The following is a 21,864-nucleotide window of genomic DNA, read 5'->3' on the forward strand; positions in this document are numbered from 1 at the left end:
CAACACGACGGGTGCCGCATGTGGAGCAGGATCTGCTTACCCTTCCGGAGCACCTGAGATCACCCCTAGTTTTTGGTGGGGTTCGTGTTGTTTATTCTTTAGTTTTCTATGTTGTGTCATGTGTACTTTTGTTTTTCTGTTTGTTTTTTTCATTTTTAGCCATGGCGTTGTCAGTTTGTTTTAGATTTATGAGTTTGACTGTCCCTTTGGTATCTTTCGTCCCTCTTTTTAACAAGTAGCAACATATGTATTTTTTGCAAAGAAGAACCAGAGGCGGTCGCAAGTCTTTGTCATGCCCTAAATCACAGGATTTTCAAAATGACAAATATTGAACTGCCTTTGAATATTAAAATTATTCTGTTTGAAAAACTTCGAAAAAAAGAAATTGCATTTTGATAAAATAATATTGTCTGCTTAAAAATACCATATCCACCGAACAAACTTACAAGAAGTGAGGAATACATTTGATTTAAAATCTTCTCTATAGAGTCATATAGCAAACACTGGAGCTCCTGTAATCCTATTATAAAATAAATAAAAAACACACCGGGTTTTGTTTACCATTTTTTATTTAAACTGCACAAATAGATATTCCAAAAAACGAATTAGATTTCATTGTTCTAAGCTAATTATTTATGTTCAACCTAATGTTGCACTTTTTTAAATTCAATTGTTGTTTTTTATTTAAACTTTCCTTAGTGTGAATATGCCATTCAGTATGCTTTTGTTCATAGATTTTGTGCTACATGTAGTCTAATTGTAACAAAAAAAATTTATTAAAAAACTCAAAAATATCTTTAAGATAATCTGTTTATGCTTCTATATTTACTTTTAAACTCTTAATTTTTTTATTCTGTATATTTATCTGGGTTTTTCCTAATGTCCAAAATAAAACAATATTTAAGTTAAGTGGTAGCTTATTTAGGACTTTTTTATTCATACTTCTATTAAATTATTTCTAAATGTCAAATATTTTTGGACAAATCAATATTAAATAATATATTTTAGTTTTGCATTGATTTTGTATTGACATTGATTTGTGTCTTAAACTCTGTGTATGATTATGAATGGGGCTACTGTAATTTTTAATTTTTGTTTTGTACAATGACATCATAAACACTTTATTTCAGATCATATTTCATATAAAAACAATTAGAAGATATGGTATGACCGCAAATGAGGCAACTCTCCACAAGATTTTAACTAGAATATGCATACTTCTTTCTCACAACCACAATACCCGCACTGTAAACTGTAAAGTACTAGGGTATACACTAAAGACACGAGGTTACATTCTACTGCTTTAACATATCACGAAAAACAAACACTGCCTTAAATATAGATATAGTTTGATTGCAAATGAGACAACACTCACCAAGAGAAAAGATGACACATAATGTCTATTAAGATATCAAAACCACTTTTCCTATGATGTGATATTTGTGTTTTGTCGTTAAAACATTGTACATTTTTGTTAACGTATTTTAGATTTTTAAAATATTGATAATAATTGGACAATAAAGGCATAACAACCGGGTGCGGGAATTTCTCGCTGCATTGAAGACCTGTTATTGACCTTCTGTTTTTGTCTGCTTTCTGGTCGGATTGTTGTCTCTTTGATACATTCCACATTTCCATTCACATTTTTTATTCAAATCTCATTACATTTAATATCTATAAAATTGAGAATGGAAATGGGCAATGTGTCAAAGAGACAACAACCCGACCGTAGAAAAAAACTACAGCAGAAGGTCACCAACAGGTCTTCAATGTAGCGAGAAATTCCCGCACCCGGAGCCGTCCTTCAGCTGGCCCCTAAACAAATATATACTACTTCAGTGATAATGAACGCCATACTAATTTCCAAATTGTACACAAGAAACTGAAGTTTAAATAATACAAGACTAACAAACACCAGAGGCTCCTGACTTGGCACAGGCGCAAAAATAAAGCGGGGTTAAACATGTTTGTGAGATCTCAACCCTCCCCTTATACCTCTAGCCAATGTAGAAAAGTAAACGCATAACAATACGCACATTAAAATTCAGTTCAAGAGAAGTCAGAGTCTGATGTCAGAAGATGTAACCAAAGAAAATAAACAAAATGACAATAATACATAAATAACAACAGACTACTAGCAGTTTACTGACATGCCAGCTCCAGACTTCAATAAAACTGACTGAAAGATTACGATTTTATCATATGAACATCAGGCACAACCCTTCCCGTTAGGGATTTAGTATCATACCATCATAACATATATGAGAAGAACATAACCCGTGTCAAGCCAACAACTGGTTTTTGAATAAATGTGTTTGGTTCCGACGCAAAGACCCTATAAATGAATCAATATTAACGCCAAAATATGCAATATTTAATGACCTGACAACAGTATTGTAGCTATATCCCGTCTTAATAAGTCTATTCAAAGGTTTTGTTAGTTTCTGAGGTGAATACTGACATCTTTGTGCTTTATAAAGAATATTTCCATAAAAAAATGGATGTGAAATACCTGAACGTATAAGAAGTATGCATGTTGAGCTATATTTACGAATGATGTCCTTATACCGATGATAAAATTTAGTAAATACATTGACTAGTTTGTGATATCGAAAACCCTGGTGTAATAATTTTTCAGTAAAACGTAAATTTCTCTCATTAAAATCTAAAACATTGTAACATATACGAGCGAATCGTACAAGTTGAGATATATAAACATCAAGACTTTTCATAAAAGAATTAACGGCTGAAACTACACCCAGGTATATAATTTGGTATCAATATTATGTATTTCAACTACATTGAATGTCCATCGCTATCTATTAAATCATTAATCATTATTTTTTTCAGACTCCTTTAGCCGTCTATTTTTTGCCCAGAGGGGTTTATTACCAATCCTTAATTTGTTACTTATTCCACATGTAAGATGTGATAAAACCATACTTGTTCCCAACGGCTACTTAAGTTTGGATTTCTATTCAAGAATTTGAAAAGAAACTCTAGCTAAAAGAATTTGTTTTAACATGTGGAAACTTTACAGATCAGTTCATTAATTTTTATAAATATACGTATATGTATAAAAGAAAACCTGCTACGTCCTTGGGTGAATCCATTTCATAGTTTCTAATGAAGTTAAATCCCGATAAGCGCTTTAGATGGATAAAATGTAGTAACATTAGTAATTGTTGTTCTCTTTATTTGAGTCAAGGAAGTAGAACTATCAAAACTTGTCAATTTATTTTAACGGCTCCTATTACAATTAAGTCATACAATATCAATTTAATGCAATTTTAACCTAATGTGTATGCGGAAGATCTAAAAGAAGAGGGACGAAAGATACCAAAAGGAACGTAAAATAAACCACTAAAAGCAAAGCAAAACATCAAAACGGAAAGTCCCTTATCAAACAAAGAGAAAATCCATTGAAAAGTGCAACAATAAACAGCAAGTGGGATATACATTTAACAGATGAGAAGGTCAAAATAAGACTTCACAATCGTAATAAAATATAAACCACATACTAGTTTGATACAAAATACCAAAATAAACTAACAAAGCTAGCATGTGGCAACATGAGGCCTTGTGAACGAAAAGGGTGACGGCGGTCACTGTTAATCTGTATTCCTTTTTTTTAAATTGCCAAGAACTTTTGTACTTTTCAAATAAATGTACTTCCGTTAGTATAATTTCCTTTTTATTTCACATGCCTGTTGTCAATTGAAACTACTCACCAGGTAAAAAAAGGCAACTAAAAAATAGTAAAATACGCTTGACATGTCAGAAAGAAGTACAGACGCCACCATACCTTTGCATTTAATACGCGTTAACACATAATTATGTACAGTAAATAAAAATTGTTCCTGGCCTTGTGTTAATATTGTGAGTTAATGTGGTAATTTCTTCATTGCAGCAACATCTTATATTTTTGTTATGTTGTGTACTTTTTTTCCAGATGTATGTGTATTATATCCCTTCATTGTGTTCTTGGGCTACGGTCATTTTGTGTGTTTTTCTTTTTTGCTTATGTGCTTTGTCTTGATCGCCTTCGGTTTTTATTCTGTAAACATATTAAGATTGTTGATAGCTGTCCCTTTATTTTGACAATTTTATCTATTTTCGTTCGGTTTTTATTCTGTAACCATATTAAGATTGTTGATAGCTGTCCCTTTATTTTGACAATTTTATCTATTTTGTCCGTTTATTTTGTTCAGACATTGTTGTCCATATTATGGAATCGTAGGCGACTGTCATATAAGTTAGAGTTAGCTTTAACACCAGGTTTTTCGAACTTTAACTATATAACGAAATGCCTGTACGTAGTTTATGATATAACAGTTGTTTTTCGTTTGTTTGAAGTATATTTCTTTCTATAACTTAATATATATATAAAACTTTTTTTCTCATTTGGTAAGGGACTTTTACTTTTCAATGTTCATTGGAGTTCGGTATTTTGGTAAGGTTCAATTGAAATAGTTATCAAAGGTACCAGGATTATAATTTAGTATGCCAGACGCGCGTTTCGTCTACATAAGACTCATCAGTGACGCTCATATCGAATAAGTTATAAACCAAACAAATACAAAGTTGAAGAGCATTGAGGATCCAAAATTCCAAAAAGTTGTGCCAAATACGGCTAAGGTAATCTATGCCTGGGATAATAAAATCCTTAGTTTTTCGAAAAATTCAAAGTTTTGTAAACAGGAAATTTATAAAAATGACCACATAATTGATATTCATGTCAACACCGAAGTGCTGACTACTGGGCTGGTGATACCCTCGGGGACGAAACGTCCACCAGCAGAGGCATCGACCCAGTGGTGTAAATAGTTATCAAAGGTACCAGGATTATAATTTAGTACGCCAGACGCGCGTTTCGTCTACATAAGACTCATCAGTGAAAGCCTTATCTCGAAATTAAAGAAATATGATGCAAATGTGCACCTTTATTTTTCTGTAAACAAATTGTCATTTTATTTCCTTATTCGTCAACCAATATTATTGTTATAACGAATGTTATCATATGTTGTTTTATTTTATAAAAGCGGTATTTTGAATAAAAGAAGAAAGTATAACAGTGTAACCTGTATCATAAATGCTTACTTTAATAGACAACATAACACCTTAGACGATGTATGACCAAGTGTATTGTTCAAGCTCTAGTTACAGTCGAATGATACATCAATATCAATAGTTATCAAGGGTATCAGGATTATAATTCAATATGCCAGACGCGCGTTTCGTCTACATTAGTCTCATCAAATCTGAAATTGCACATGGTATTAATAATGAAAACAAAGGAAAAATAACCCGGATGACTTACATCTTTTTTTATATTTATAGTATTAAAATTTAAAAAAAAATATTCAGGGGTTTTCCCCATTACATGATTGCAACTGATGTTTATACTTTTTTACCAACTAGTAGCCTATTATAATAATAAATGCTTCCTATGAAATTTGACTCCATAATTTAACAATTATAACGAAATGAAGGTTTAAGTCTGAAAATTGCAAAAGAAACTAACCAAAAGACCTACAGTTTCTACAACGTTGGTCGTTGAAATAAAGTTACAGTTTGTGGAATTCGAAGTTACATAATATTGAGAATGGAAATCGAGAATGTGTCAAAGAGACAAACTATGAATGTAGTGATACTAATTTGTCGTAGGAATATTCCAATAAGTGTATGTATGCATGCAACATTAACGGATAATCAACACTTTGAAAACCATGCATTATATCCACTTCATTTGAACTATAGTGAATTGTTTCTCAATAGTTATCATCCTACATCTCCTTATTTATATAATATAATGCTGAAGTAAGATGTAAAAAAAGTAAAAGTAAACTTTGCATATTGCTTTTTATGATGGTCATTAATCTTTTATAAATATGGAAAAATCAAAAATAATTCCATAATGGCCGACAAATTCTAAATGGCCGCCAACAGTCATGAGGCAGAGTCCCAAAAAATGGTATAATTGATAATTTCAAAATTAAAACACACAACTTTGCATATTGCTTGTTATGCTAATTAATCTTTTCTGAATATAGAAATATATCCGTAATAACAAGAATATGCATTCCATTAATTATAATGAAACTGTTGGTTTTTTTTTTTCATTTACCAAATTAAGCCAACAAGGTTTTATAATGCATAGCTACTGCGCTAACAATCTCTGTATTTACCTCCATTGTATCATTTGAGTTTTGGAAAGCCCCCAACAATGTGATATATGAATAACTATTCCAGGATCTGCAGATGTTATTTGACAGTTTATTGAAGAACTATGTCTGTACAGGTCGTCTTATCCTTGAAGGGTATAACGATATGTTTGTCTACCAGCCCAGTAGTCAAGATGTCGGTGTTGACATGAATATCAATAATGTGGTTATTTTTATAAATATCATGTGTACAAAACTTTATTTTTTTTCCAAAATTTAAGGATTTTTCTCATCCATGGCATAGATTATACCATAGCCGTATTTGGCACATTTTTTGGAATTTTGGATCCTCAGCTTTATAAATATTTTGATATGAGCGTCAGTGATAGGTCGTATGTAGACGAAACGCGCGTCTGACGTAATAAATTATATTCCTGGTACCTTTGATAACTATTTACACCACTGGGTCGACGGCACTGCTGGTGGACGTTTCGTCCCCGAGTGTATCATCAGCCCAGTAGTCAACACTTCGGTGTTGACATGAATATCAATAATGTGGTAATTTTTGTAAATTTCCTGTGTACAAAACCTAGATTTTTTCGACAAACTAAGGATTTTCTTATCCCAGGCAGATTACTTTAGCCGAATTTGGCACAACTTTTAGAAATTTTGATCCCTCAATGCTCTTCAACTTTGTACTTGTTTGGCTTTATTAATATTTTGATATGAGCATCACTGATGAGTCTTTTGTAGACGAAACGCACGTCTGGCGTACTAAATAATGATCTTGGTACCTTTGATAACTATTCTTGCACTGAACTAACAGGTTCGGTGGGTTTTTTTCAGTTTGTGTATCCTTTCTTTTTCTGTGCGGTCTCAAAACGTATAGTGTATACGAAAGCTTCCGTTTCGTAGAAACACTTGTCCTACCTAGACAATTTGATGTCTGAATGTTATGTCGTTTGTTTGACCGTGCGCGATCTGCATAGGTATTGACGATCGTTAAATACAAATTTGTAGTAGTAGTTGTGTTACTATATATTCAATACGCCATATCCCATACGTTGTTGTCTCATTTATACACTGTTAATAACCAAGGTATTGGCAAACTGAAGGTATTTTTTAAATATTATTTATTTAACATATGTCTCAATATATACATGTAACATTCAAAACTAATATTTAACAATATTTTAATGTATGTATTGTTTATAATCAATATAATATTTTTTAAGACATAGTGCATGTTAATATAGTAGTTTATGTTAAATATGTGTGTGTCTTAAAAATAAAATAAAATCGTACCTGCTTTGGGTTCATAGCAGTTCAAAATCCTTTTACTGCCTTAATGAATAATCGTCAAAGGTAACTTTTTTTAAAATTGTTATTACATGTACTTATTTTATTAAGTTAAAATCAAAATATTTGCTAAAGTTAAATCTTAATATTTATATTACGGTACAAAATGTACTGCAATAGGTGCGCATTTTTTATTTTCAAAAAGCAGGCGTTACTTCCCAGTTACAACGCAGGTGTTTACTGATCATGTCTGCCTGTATATAAAATAACTTTAACAAATTGTGACTTGGATGAAAAATTATCTGAATGGTACTCGTGCTACTAATATCTTTTGTACAGATAGAGCTGATTTTCAAGCTTTTTCTATTTTCAAAACGTTTTTTTTTTACTTTGTGTACAGTAATATACATGTATGTACAGAACAACAAAACCACAAAATTACAAGGCAGTACAGTAGACAATGAAAAGCACTAACAACTGGTTCCTCTTAAAATAAGGGCGTACAAAGAAAGACAACTGAAAGAATCTTTAAATTATTGCACACCTCTATCACAAATTTATTCAAAATCAACATATGCAGAAACTACTTGACAATGATTGTTTGCATCAGATTAATAGTTTTGTTAATTAAGAGTCTATAAGTATTGAGAAGAAATCTGGTAATAATAAACGTGGCTTTATTTAAACAGATTAATGTATGCATAAATACCATGTTCACATGTACGTCCATTCGTGAAAAGTGGTTAGTTACATAATACTTAAAAATGTATTCACCGAAAAAAGATTAATTAAGTTAATTTGCAAGAATTTCGTATAAATACTTTTAAAAGGAAGTAAGATATTAATTGGAATATTACGGGGCTAGCATCAAACAACAGGTTCGTAATATATAACTTTATCGTTCTTGTCGAGTGAATAAAAACATCGCTATTGTAATAAACTGGAATTAAAAGTTGGCCAACATTATTGTCTTCAATTCTTTGTTTTAAGTTTAACTGATTGCTATTACTTTAATTTTCAGTGAACTATTTCATTTGTATTCAAGATGAGATCAATTTAACAAATTTTCCGATTTTCAAAGTACACAAAAAGGAAAACATTTGACACGTTAGTATATCTAAAAGCATAACAGAGTACGATTTAATTCAAACGTAAAGATTTATCGTGTCCCTCATCAAATTAAATTGTATATCAAATAAATGATGTCTAGAGACAAGAACGTAACCGTTCATATTCATTTGGGTGCTGTCTCCCTCAGAAGATTAACATAAAAACAAATATTCTGAATATAAATACTATATATAAAAAGTGCTGTAGTATACATAAAACGTCGTTATATGATATTATTAAAAATTAATTTGATATTTGAACTTAATTGCAAATGAACACAAGGCGGGTAAGGTATCGTTTACAATGTGGATAGCTAGTGCTATACAACTGCCAGTGTCAACAGCTGGTTATATACAACTTCCGACGTCAACAGCCAGTTCTATACAACATCCGACGTCAACATACAGTGTTATACAACTTCCGACGTCAACAGCTAGTGCAATACAACTTCTGACGTCAACAGCCAGTGCATACAACTTCCGGTGTCAACAGCTAGTGCTATACAACTTCCGGTGTCAACAGATAGTACTATACAATTTCGGTGTCAACAGCCAGTGTTATACAACTTCCGGTGTCAACAGCAAGTGCTATACAACTTCCGGTGTCAACAGCCAGTGCTATACATCTTCCGGCGTCAACCATTCATGTTCTAAAATATCATTCATTGCTATCCTTCTGACTTCGTCTACTGTCAGCATCCTTGTCAGCAAATCTCTGCAATCTGAAATATTCATAAGAAATAAATTATACTACATGTAAGTATCGTTGGATTATTTCATTTAGTGCATGTATATATGATAAATATTGAGTAACTTACAGCACGGGGCGCTTATTCATACATGCATACAGCTAATAACGTTGAAAGTTGATCCGAACGACCGAATTGTTCTGCATGTCCGACGATAAATTAAAACCATTTAACCTGTTTACCAAGCCTATCAAGTTCAAACTGGGTCCCTTTTCTTCCATAAAGGAGCTTCTGAATCACTCATTTGATATAAAATTGCACTTCTGTGTAACTTTTCGAGTAAATTATAGGATCAAGTAAACGTACCTTCAGAACGTTTTTCTGTTATTTCACAACCTTGTAAACAGACATTTCAAGTAAGGCAATACGTCATAATAAACTTACGTTCAGAAATTGTGGAGGGAATTTCACAGCCTTGTAAAATACTAAAGTATAGGGATACAAAGTTGTTTTTGGATTCCATGGTAAACGGCAAAGTTCCAATCAAAAGGTAAAATAAATTTACTCCTCTGAAAAATAAATATAACCATGTAAAACAACTTGTTGGGTATTATACATGAAAAAAACTAACATATACTCAGAAATCGGCAATCGCTTCAGTTAAAGATCGTCCTTTTTTAAACTTCATTATTCACATTTTTTTACCATATATTACATGTATATATCTCATCTTTACAGAACATTATCTTACTATCTTATTCAAATCTCTATCGATCATATACTATTCAATTTGTATTGTTTATTGACGGCTCTATCTATAAATGAATAAGCAGAACTTTCAATTATGGGCACTATCTATCAATTGATAACTAGAAGACTAATGATTCTGAATATATATACGAAGATGTGGTATTAGTGCCAATGAGACAACTCTTCATCCAAGTAACAATTTATAAAAGTATACCATTATAGGTCAAAGTATGGTTTTCAACGTGGAGCCTTCAAGTTGACTCAAAACGAACAGCATACTATAAAGGACCCCCCCCCCAAAAAAAAAAAGAAAAAAACTATGGTAAACCCATTCAAACGGGAAAACCGACGAAAAAAACCCGAGAAATTCCTGTTTATTTACGACTCTTTCTGTGATAAAAAAAATCAAAATCGTATTGTGTTATAATAACTCGAGACTATTTGGTAAAATAATCAGAACAAGATTTAAACAATTTGAATTTTCATTTTTCACTGATTTAAGGGATCAAATATTTATCCTTTTTCAAAATATAAAAGAACAACAAAAACATAATCCATGGCCAACTAATTCTTAAATTCACAAACAAACGTCTGATATATTTGATATTTATTTATTACAGCTCATATACAAACGTATATGTACATAGAATTTACTTCTTTATACTTTTACTTTTAATAAAAAGGTTAGAATATTTTTTTCCAACTTGAATATCCTATTTTGCTTAAAAAGTCTCCCTCTATTATTCGGAACATAGTCACTTCGATGGAATTACGCCATCATCTTGTAAAAAGATCCTAGATTTGACCCTTAACTTTAAAAAGGAATAAAGTGATTGAAATATATAATTTAATGAAAGTGTAAGAATATTCTGACACTTTAACAGATAGGCTTTTAACAGATAGGCTTTTAAAAGATAACTAAGAATAATGATTAACTTAATAATTTTACGGTTCGTAGATAAAATTGTTTGTACTTGAAGACACCATATACCCGATGAATAATTAACATGAAAATTAACGGTTTGTAGACAGAATTATTAGTACTTACAGACTCCATATATCTAACATAGTACTTACAGACTCCATATATCTGATGCTGTAGTATAGTTCCTTTTACTGAGTACTTCCGGTGCAATAAACGAAGGAGAACCACAAAAGTTAAGTTTGTTTTCTATTCCTTCAACACTAGTACTCAATCCAAAGTCTGATCAATGAAAATAAATAGGAAAAAAGTCAAAACACAAAAATACTGAACTCAATAACTGAATAATGAAAAGATAACTATCTAAGTATAATCTATCTTAGAACTATCTATCTATAACAGGGATGCCGATATTGAAATTGTAAGTTGATTAAGCGAATTGTTGGGCTTTATGTATATATTAGAAACGGATATTACGGTTATTGGTGTATTTGATTCATCTGGTATTCAAATATCTAGACATATTTGAAGTAAAAAACAAACTAAAGACGATTAAGTCTACGCCTGTAGTTGGAATTGTGTATATATGGAGAACAATCAGAACTCAACATATAAATAACTTATTTCAATAATGGACTTAGTCAGATTTGACTTACTGTTTGAGGATTTGAACATTGAAAGCAAATAACAGAAAGAGTTTCTAATATCCGACATACTTATGATAACAAACTATTACATTACCTGTATATATTAAATATTTAATCAAAGATTACCTGCTATTTTCACTTTTCCTTCTTTTTCTAAAACCATATTATCTAGTTTTAAATCCCTGTGAATATAAAATTACCATTGTTAACCATGCACATCTTCTTATCTATATTTATGTATATCATATATCAGGGTTTTAAAGGTTTTATCTATCAATGTCTTCAAAATGTCTTCAATACTTAATTGCATTCGTAAAGAAACAAAAACGTTTCGTTTATTTGTTATGATAGTGTACCTGCTGCACATTTGAAAGAAACTGAAAATGCATTTGTTTGTTATCTTTTTACCATAAAATATCTAAATAGGTTGATAATAATAGTAAGAAGCTTAAATCAATATTCTGATTCAAGAAAGAAAAAACTGTTCCGTTTTGGTCTGAAGAGCTCGGGCTATTTTAAAATGAAGTTGCTGCCTAATTGCCTTATATTGATTCCGGATGGAGAAGCACTTTTATCTTCATATATGAATAAAATATTTTGTTTTGTACGAGTTACCTGTGTAAAATGCCTTCATTGTGCATATAGTCTACAGCTGAACAAATCTGTCTCATTATAGATTTACCCTCCGTTTCTTCTATATGTTTCCTTGAAGACAAGAACAAATTGATAGATTTTGATAATTAGATAATATATTAACAAAAACAATAAAAATAACTGTATAAAACTCCTAGTTCTGTCAAGGTGAAAACAAAGAATGTAACTGAAACATCTTTGAATATTGTTTTTGTTGGTACTAACTTAAAGTTTGATCTTACTTTGAACGGTTGACATCGAATGTATTACACTCAAACCATATTTGTATTACTACGAAGTACCGGTTTTGATACCTATTATAGTAATGGTTTTAAATAACATTTTTTTTTTATTAAAAAAAATATTTTTTTCTCCCATTTTTATTAAAGTTAGTTATGGTTCATTATATGCATATACTTGGTTCATATCAGCATTTGAGCAATAGAAACATATTTACTTTCGTTTTAAATAATCTTTCATATTTTCTCCTTCAACTAGTTCTAAAACCAGATAAAAATTGCGTCCAGTTTCCATCCACTCCAAACAACGTACAATATTTGGATGATCTAAACCTTTCTGTACTTTAATTTCACTGCAAAATCGTTTCTTTATTTTCTCCTGTTGCAGGATGGAACTTTTGGGGATTATTTTTATTGCAACCTAGTAAAAAAATCAAAGATACGAATTAAAAGAAAACTGTTATTTTCACATGTAAAGTAAAGATGTCATATGTACATGTGTTATGATATATAATTCTAAATTACAAGTACGTTGTAACCGATTCCATGTCAGTGTGGTACTATGTAAGTACATACTGGTATTGTGACCATCTTGTCTATTTTTAAAAACTATTTCCAAATATACAAATTTATAATTAAAACTCGTTACAAGATTAAATCTATGCCAGTCCTGTGTATTACCATTGAAAGTCGGAACTCCAAATTCGGGTTACAATGTTTAAAGAAAACAATTAATATTTAAAAGTACACAAATGTTAAAACAGTTAATTTCTGTTTATCTGTACATTATTATAAACTTAGCATTTGACCTGCATGTGATTTGACCCACCAAATGTCTTACCGTTTGTTCATTCTGCAGATGTTTGCCTTCTCGGACAGTGGAGAACGAGCCTTTTCCCAAAGTTTTTCCAATCTTATAGTTTCCCACCTGCTTTCTTATATCCAATGGTATAAACTGATCCTGGAAAACATCCTCAAACATCGAGCCGGCCATGGTTAGGGAAACCAGTCATTTCTGTAAGGCATAGAAAACTTATGAAGACTGACAGAAGGTAAAACAGACATAAGTATATTCAGTTATGCTTATATCAGAAAGCTTACGGATACAACCATCAATTTAGGCATACTATGCATTGCTTGCTGAAAACACAAACACCGACCGTGTCGTCATAAGCTAACGTCACGGTACCAAAATTGCACCGAGTACCAAAATTGCACCTATTTAGCAAAAATAGCAGCGGAAATCATACAAGATTTTATAAAGGCTAAACAATTTGTGTTTGATACCATGCACGTCTTTTAAATAAGGTAATTATTATATATTTAGCTATACACAAAAGGTTCACAGAAGTTATCAACATATGAAGTGTTCACTGAAAAAGCAAAATGGGAACGTCGCCATGCGATGTCATCATCAAAACGTCATTCTTTCAAAAATTAGCAAATTATACAATATTTTACAGCATTCTTTTTTTTTTAAATGAAGAGTAATCATGGACATATATTCAATTGTTCAAAATATTTGAAATTAATGATACATCTACAAATTAAACACAAAATGGAAACTGTTGCCTGGAGCCTAAAAAACGTTATGATAATACAGTTATGATAAAAGAGAAATTACACATTCTCTATATCTTCCCATTCAGAAAACCAATGCAAATAAACAATAACGTTCAATCAAATCTTTTTAATTTTATACTATATAGTTTCATCTACAAAAGACAGAAATTGAAAAAAGTAGATGTACACTTACATTAACTTGTACGACAAATCAAAGATGCCTCAATTAAATCCGTAGAAAATATTGCAGCTCATGTGTTGTATTTTTAACTTGTATTTTTCATAAAATTATCACTCCGTGTTCTCACATCATTAATGTCATAAATTCCTATCTGAATACGATATATAGACCAAAGTAAACTACAAGTAGCGTGAAGTACGCCCTAAATTACTAAATCCTCATAACTTTATTGTCAATACACAAACATTTATAAAGTTTCAACTGCGAACTTAAAATCTTGTTTTGAGGTAAGTATCCGGCTTATAATGAAGACCAATGTAATGGACTTACAAATACCGTTTGATATAGTTTGTCAATAAACCCTCAATTGTATATAAAAGGCGTTTGAACCCATCTATAGTTTATCATTAAATATTTCCATATCATATTTACATGTGTATTTATAATTTAAAATTATTTACAAAAGGGCATTTAAATTTCTTTAAATGGATCCGACTTTTCACATCAATGTTTTTAAAGTGATGTTTGTTGTAAAATTAGGAATTTAACAAAAACCTTTGATTAGATGCAGTAAACCTGTTTCATAGCATATTTATGTTAAGTAAAACATGTAGCGGGAATCTGCCAGAATTAACTTTCCTTTAATTGTTGTGACTAAATGTTTGTATAAAATTCTTATATTTAAAATAAAATATCGACAAGTACGTACACGATTATATACAACATCAACTACTGCCATTTGTTTTGCTTATGTATAATCGTCAAAAAAAATATTTTGTTCATCTTGTTGGACTAATTAGTCGGCTAGAATACTTTATCCTGCAATTAGCCAACTATTGTAATCATCCCTTCGTAAATTTTACGGACGCCATCACGAGTTGGTTGACCGTTATGGAATAACCGTTTCACAAATGATATCGGATATGTTCATAACGTCGTAACTACAATCCCCTTCCCTTTCATGAATGTGACCTACCGAATTAGACTATTTACCGGATTTGTAATCACATAAGCAACACGACGGGTGCCACATGTGGAGCAGGATCTGCTCACCCTTCCGGAGCACCTGAGATCACCCCTAGTTTTTGGTGGGGTTCGTGATGTTTATTCTTTAGTTTTCTATGTTGTGTCATGTGTACTATTGTTATTCTGTTTGTCTTTTTCATTTTTAGCCATTGCGTTGTCAGTTTGTTTTAGATTTTTGAGTTTGACTATCCCTTTGGTATCTTTCGTCCCTCTTTTTGTACAAATATCAGGTATACAAACAATTTTTTTATTTATTTGTACAAATAAAGTCTCCTGTTACCTCACCTCCACGTTGAGCAAGCGCTAATATGAATATATTTGTTTCCTAACCAGTTAATTTTGGATCCTCTACGCGGTCCGCGTTTTAACCATTTCGATATTTTTGAGAAATAAAAAACACTGATTTTGATTTAATTACCAAAGTTACAAGTGTAGGGAGTAATTTCAGGATAAAAACAATATATGTACATTGTTGGAAAATATAAAATGTATGTGTACTCGCTACGAAATAAGAGAAAAGCTCGACAGAGCCTCGCTTCTTGTCCTGCTTTTAAAGCTCATACAAACTAAATTTTATATTATCCGACAATAGATATAGAAAGATGTGGTGTGAGTGCAAATGAGACAACTCTCCATCCAAATAACAATTTAAAAAAGTAAACCATTATAGGTCAATGTACGGCCTTCAACACGGAGCCTTGGCTCACACTGTACATACATTGTATATTTATTTTCGTTCCTTATTACAGAGGGGCTGGACAGGGGTTAAGTTTCTCCCTTCTCCCTCACCTCTCTCCCTTCTCCCGCCCCTCTCTCCTATGCCCCCAATACCCTGTCCAGGCCTTCATTACATGTACATAAACATTTAACGGGAAGATTGGAAAATTTTCTGGAAAACTGAGACATGTGTATGAATTCACAGCATAAAAGCTTTAAAAGTAAGCATAAAATGAAAAACAACTACGCTCTGTTTATTGTTCCTTGTTTCAAATTTAGAATGAGGGCTTCAACACGGAGCATAAGCTCATCTCTAAAAGCAATGTTAAACACGTCTCTGGGACCGGTTTACTTAAGCTGAATCCTTATGATTAAAGGTCGATGAAATTAAACTTTCGTGAGCATTTAAATATAAACAAAACAATTAATAATGCGTGTATCAAAGACCACTTGCAGCTAATTTGTTTTTTTAAGCTACAAACTGTATAGGACTATTCCAAATTTAATTATTTACCAAAAATTCAGAGAAACAAAAACTGGAATTAAGTTAAGCAAGTATTGAAGCAGTCTCCAGCAATTTAATAAAAATAAGGAAATTATGATTAATTGTTTTTTTCGTCAACAATTTACCAAATTTACTGTATTAAATGTACTTGTTATGACTTGTAGACAACTCTACGCAGATACAAGGATTGCATATTAGGTAGAATATCACTTTAACAGTAGGGTATCTCGGGTAAAATCGACTTTATTGTGTGTAAATAACCTTATTTCTAGTACAGAAGCTTCAAAATTATTGTTTAAAAATGTTAGGTCATCTGTATTTACGGTACATATCTTTTAGCTAACTATAAGGTATGTATTATTAAAAAAATTTGTTGAAGGCTACGCGGTGACCCATTTGTGCTTCAATTATACCATGTTGGATATTTGTACCAAACTACAATATCAAATCTTCTGACTTTATCGATTTCCTTATTTTGAACACATATGACATACATTTATCAACGGAAGAACAGATATATAGAAGTTCTTTGTCGTCTAACTTTAAGTAGTTGCTGTTTGGCCTTTACCAAATGTAACACTAGATTTCAACATATTGTCTTTGGGTAGCTGTCTTATTGTCGTATATTAAAAAAAAATTTGGCAAAATAAAATTCATATCTTTACATGTAGACTGTAATTTATCATTCATCAAGTAAGATTAAGAGGGCTTTTAGAAAATCAAAGTACTATGTACAAACATGTAAAAATCATAATACAAACAAAAATGCAGATCGTTAGGTACAATGTACTCGCAATTACTTGTTTAAAGCTAACACATCTGACAAGGTTATAGATCCATGACAAATATATCAATCAGTACACATCTAAATGATTTAATATAAAGAAGTCATAAACAGTTAAGAGAAAAACTTGATTTCGTGCAATTTTAAACTATAGATATCGATAGAAAGGATGAACTTAATGTGCATAGCAGTATAGCAGTACTATTTAAAGATGTAACATATACATGTAAATTTTCGTGTCATTTGGAGAGTTGTCTCATTTACAATCATATCCCATCATCTTATTAGTATGTCATATAAAAAAAAGAAGATGTGGTATGATTATAAATGAGACAACTATCCACAAAAGACCAAATTGACACAGACATGAACAACTATAGGTCACCGTACGGCCTTCAACAATTATCAAAGCCCATACCGCATAGTCAGCTGTAAAAGGCCCCGATAAGACTATGTAAAACAATTCAAACGAGAAAACTAACGACCTTATTTATGTTAAAAAAAATTACTTACATATCTCCGGTCGCCGCGATGTGTGAGCTGAGGCTGTGCAAAGCAAACACATATCAATCTATCAACTATATATACTATGAACTGTTAATACAATATTCTCTATCACTTAACTCCACTTACACACTACGATCCATGTCAGCATCTTAAAATTCCATTATTTTTCCAATGAGAAGAAGGATTGCTGTTAGAAGCTTTACATAATATCTGAGGTATTAAAATGTTTCCAGTTCTTTCTATAATATTATTAATCATGTTTTTAAGACCACCCGCCTGTTCATTAAGTTAAATTATTTACTGTTATATGTTTACACCCGATTAATTGATTAGGTATTTAAAAATACTAATAACAGGTGACCAAGAGTTGTTTATGTCTAAATATGTTTGAAAGAAATGGAAAATGTAACAAGTACTTTTAAAGTATTTGAAATAAAAATATGATTTTACCGGAATTATTCAATATTGACTTGAAAATATTTGTTTCAATTTGATCATGAACTAAGACTTTAGTTAAAAAAAAAAAAGGTAAAAAGACATGTGGGACGTTTCTTCTTGAAAAAAAAGAATACTTCTTTTTTTTCTTCAATTTATTATGTTATATTTGATAAAGAAAATGGGATTAATGTTTTTCCAATTTACCTTTAAGCATAAAAACATCTTAATATTTTGCCATTCCTTTTTAATTCCAAAGTATGTTTGTCTTCAAAAAACAAATGGTCCTTTAATCAGCTTATATATTTATACTCGAGTGAGTAAAAGTCTTGTATAAGAACACTATTATCATAAAATTAAGCGTGTTATGATAATGCGCTAAGATATTTTACTGGAATGTACAATCTTATTGTTGATGCATTTTATAAGGACAGACAGTTGCCAGCTTCATGAACACAATACGGTATGATTCACTAGTTGGAATGTTATTGCATAACCATCGTCAATTGTAATTCAAATTAGCGTGTGTTTTTCTATATTGTGATGTTATACTATCTATACTATTAAACGAGAAGACCTCATTTTTGGTGTCGCTTCTCTTCTTTCCACAATTAATTGATCAACACCCCTCTGAGTCCTATAGGTACAGTGCATAGTGCCATTTGTCATCCACTCATATGATTATTCAGATTGAGGTATTTTTGGAGAAAAACGAGAAAAAAGGCATCCGGATATTGTCCCGTAATTGGACGAAATTTTAAGTCAGATTAGACTTCCGGTTTGCGTTTTCTGTATACTTTGAAAATACATATACAAAGAATAAAGTGTATTTTCAGAATACTATCTGCTATCATTTTCAAGTTTACTATCCATGAATGAAGTGTATTTTCAGAATTCTATCTGCTATCATTTTCAAGTTTACTATCCACGGCAGTCACAGAGTTTATTAAATAGAGAGGGTCTGTATACTATATCAATGACCACAGACTATGGATCGATTAGTAAACTTGAAACTTTAGTAGAACTGAAAGTAAATACACTATATTTAAATAGCAATGAATGTTCATAATATACAGATAAGCGCTAAAAATATTCATGTGAACTTTTGATACCTTTTCTGAAATTCTCCAGTCATTAAATCTTTTACAAAATTCATTGATTACAAAAAAAGAAGAAGATGTGGTATGATTGCCATGTTGAGACAACTCTCCACAAGAGACCAATATGACACAGATATGAACAACTATAGCTTACCGTACGATCTTCAACAACGAGCAAAGCCCATACCGCATACATGTACTCAGCTTTACAAGGCCCCGAACTGACAATGTAAAACAATTCAAACCAGAAAACTAGCGGCCTTATTTATGTACAAAAAATGAACGAAAAACAAATATGGAACACATAAACAAACAATAACTACTGAATTACAGGCTCCTTACTTGAATGTTCATAACATACTAAATGTATGTTCATATTGAAAATAATAGAAAAACAAAAAAATGGTAATATTGGAAATGAAGGAGGAGGGATAAAAAAAAACATTTTCCTGTCCCCAATAACCTATGACTTATGATACTTTTGCTGAAATTCTCCAGTCATTCAATATTTTACAAAATTATTCCAACAACACTTTACATACTTTAAACTACGCTCTGAAGGCCCGCGATTTCGCGGGTGTGTTCTAGTGTTTATGAAAATGGGAGAAGGTTTGGTACCATTTAAACGTTTAATTCCGCTGCAAATATTTGCGCATGTCCTATTAAAGTCAGGAATATGATGTACAGTAGTTGTCGTTTGTTTATGTAATTCATACGTGTTTCTTGTTTCGTGTTTTTTTATATAAATTAGACGGTTGGTTTTCCTGTTTGAATGGTTTTACACGTCTTTTAATCTGTGGGCCCTTTATATTTTTGTGTACGGTATGAGCCAAGGCTCCGTGTTAAAGGTCGTACATTGACCTACAATTCACTTTTATAAATTTTTATTTGGATGGAGTGTTGTCTCATTGGCACTCATACCACATCTTCCTATATAACAATAAGACGGGGACATTTCAACTGATAGTTAACGTCCCTAGAAAAGTACTTCAGTACAGACATAAAAACATGTGTTATGATTGCAAATGAGACGCTGACTACTTTCCACCATACAACAAACAACGTTAAAGTTATAAACTATTATAGGTCACCTTACGGCATTCAACAATGACCAGAACATATACTGCATAGCAAGATAAAGAAAGCCCGGTCATCACAGATTGAAAAAAACAAATGCAGACGAGAATCAAACGAGCAGAAATAGATTTCACAAAAGAATACGAGAAAAATGCTTCAACGTTATGAACATTTTAGTAACAATATATTTGTTTGTTTTTTTGGTGAAAAGCTGCTTTATGCAATGCTTTTTTTACTTTCGAACATTTCGTCCGTATAACCAATAAAAAGTAGTATAGTAACACTGACATTCAAAAAGGCAATACTTGTATAACAACGATGTTTGACAACAAAACAATATCTACAACATAACGTTTAGAACAATGCCCGGGAGGATTCGTAGGATTCCTGTTTTACGGCGACATTTGTTGTCCCATTCCAATATACCTTCTGTTTCCTGTGCAAGTCCAATTTTATCTGACTTTCATCCCGAAATGCATCTATTATAGAACCTACATATTGTTTACAATGTTTTCGTCCTAAACCATTTGTGAACATGCACGAAATTTTTGCCACTGGACGTTTAGCAACAAACTAATCACATGCAGTAGCAGATAATTGGAAGACGACTTACAAAAAACGGTCATTGATTTCAAAAAGATTATTTGCAGAATATATGATGTATATTGACGGTAGACGATGGACCTGAAACTTTGCAAACTTCAAATGTACAATTATGAAAAGAAAAAAGAAATGTATTTTGCACTTGCTGTCATAAAAACTAAAGCAGCTAACAAAAGGAAATCAATTCATAGCTTTTCACTGCATCAAACAGGTAGAAATTGTTTTTATGAAACACATAAAAGAATAGAACTATTTTCGTCGTGGCTCTCCACTTAATTGGTATCTAATTTCCGGTGGCGATGCTGAGTGGCGATGATACAGTGATGACGAAATCGACTTACCTGACCGACGTCAAAAGTTGTCGAACCGATATCAGCATACTCCTGGGTAACCTGGACTCTTTCAAAATGTTATCTAAGTCATCAAAATAATATACAAACAACTACTGGCATGCAGTCCATTGAAAACCTGTTAAATCGGCAAGGTAGTTCATTATCAAAACGTATGATTTATTGCTGTTACTTGTCAACACCTCGCACACAATCAAAATATTTACTGTATGTATTGATTTGAAATGGGTTCAATTCACCATACACACCTATGAAATGAGTGCATTATATTTATTATTTCGGCAGTAAATAATTGAATAGTGCATTGAATTAAACGTACTCATGTCTAACGGTATTTAAACTGAATGAAATATTTTGTTAAACTTTTAAATCCAGGGTTGTTATAGTTAGCTATCGATCATTATTGTGAAAGATACATATAGAAATCCAATATAACCTTTGCATGATCAAAATGAATAAGTTGAAAATTCGTTAATTAAGTGTAATTAATGCGAATTAACTTCCGCTTCGAAAATGTAAAATATTTACTTGAATGATTTTAATTGATACATCACAGACGACAAT

General features: G+C 31.6%; 1 protein-coding gene across 4 annotated transcripts; it reads right to left on the minus strand.

Moving 5' to 3' along the window:
• Positions 1 to 8,123: 8,123 nt before the first annotated feature.
• LOC134688538 (uncharacterized) lies at positions 8,124 to 21,603 on the minus strand. 4 transcript variants are annotated; one of them, XM_063549323.1, is made up of 8 exons: positions 21,292 to 21,603; positions 13,294 to 13,467; positions 12,671 to 12,873; positions 12,196 to 12,285; positions 11,707 to 11,762; positions 11,089 to 11,215; positions 9,706 to 9,830; positions 8,124 to 9,294 (listed from the first exon to the last, which is right to left on the minus strand). In XM_063549323.1, the coding sequence occupies exons 2-8, from the start codon at positions 13,444 to 13,446 to the stop codon at positions 9,191 to 9,193; spliced, it is 858 nt and encodes a 285-aa protein (XP_063405393.1). In that variant the 5' UTR covers positions 13,447 to 13,467; positions 21,292 to 21,603; the 3' UTR covers positions 8,124 to 9,190. The 4 variants fall into 4 exon arrangements, with proteins under 4 accessions (XP_063405393.1, XP_063405394.1, XP_063405395.1 ...); XM_063549324.1 differs by lacking the exon at positions 21,292 to 21,603 and adding an exon at positions 17,862 to 17,992; XM_063549325.1 differs by lacking the exon at positions 21,292 to 21,603 and adding an exon at positions 17,742 to 17,863.
• Between the last annotated feature and the right edge of the window lie 261 nt (positions 21,604 to 21,864).

The sequence above is a fragment of the Mytilus trossulus genome, chromosome 10 (assembly GCF_036588685.1).
Source record: "Mytilus trossulus isolate FHL-02 chromosome 10, PNRI_Mtr1.1.1.hap1, whole genome shotgun sequence".
NCBI lineage: Eukaryota > Metazoa > Mollusca > Bivalvia > Mytilida > Mytilidae > Mytilus > Mytilus trossulus.

Bases quoted from the DNA above. Each gene is read 5' to 3' on its own strand.
- LOC134688538 (XM_063549323.1), bottom strand. From the start codon at position 13,446: ATGGCCGGCTCGATGTTTGAGGATGTTTTCCAGGATCAGTTTATACCA. The intron at 12,286-12,670 runs GTAAATATGTTT...CTTGTCTTCAAG, and splicing joins AAAGATTATTTAAAACGAAA to GAAACATATAGAAGAAACGG. The intron at 11,216-11,706 runs GTAATCTTTGAT...TTCATTGATCAG, and splicing joins AGGAAAAGTGAAAATAGCAG to ACTTTGGATTGAGTACTAGT.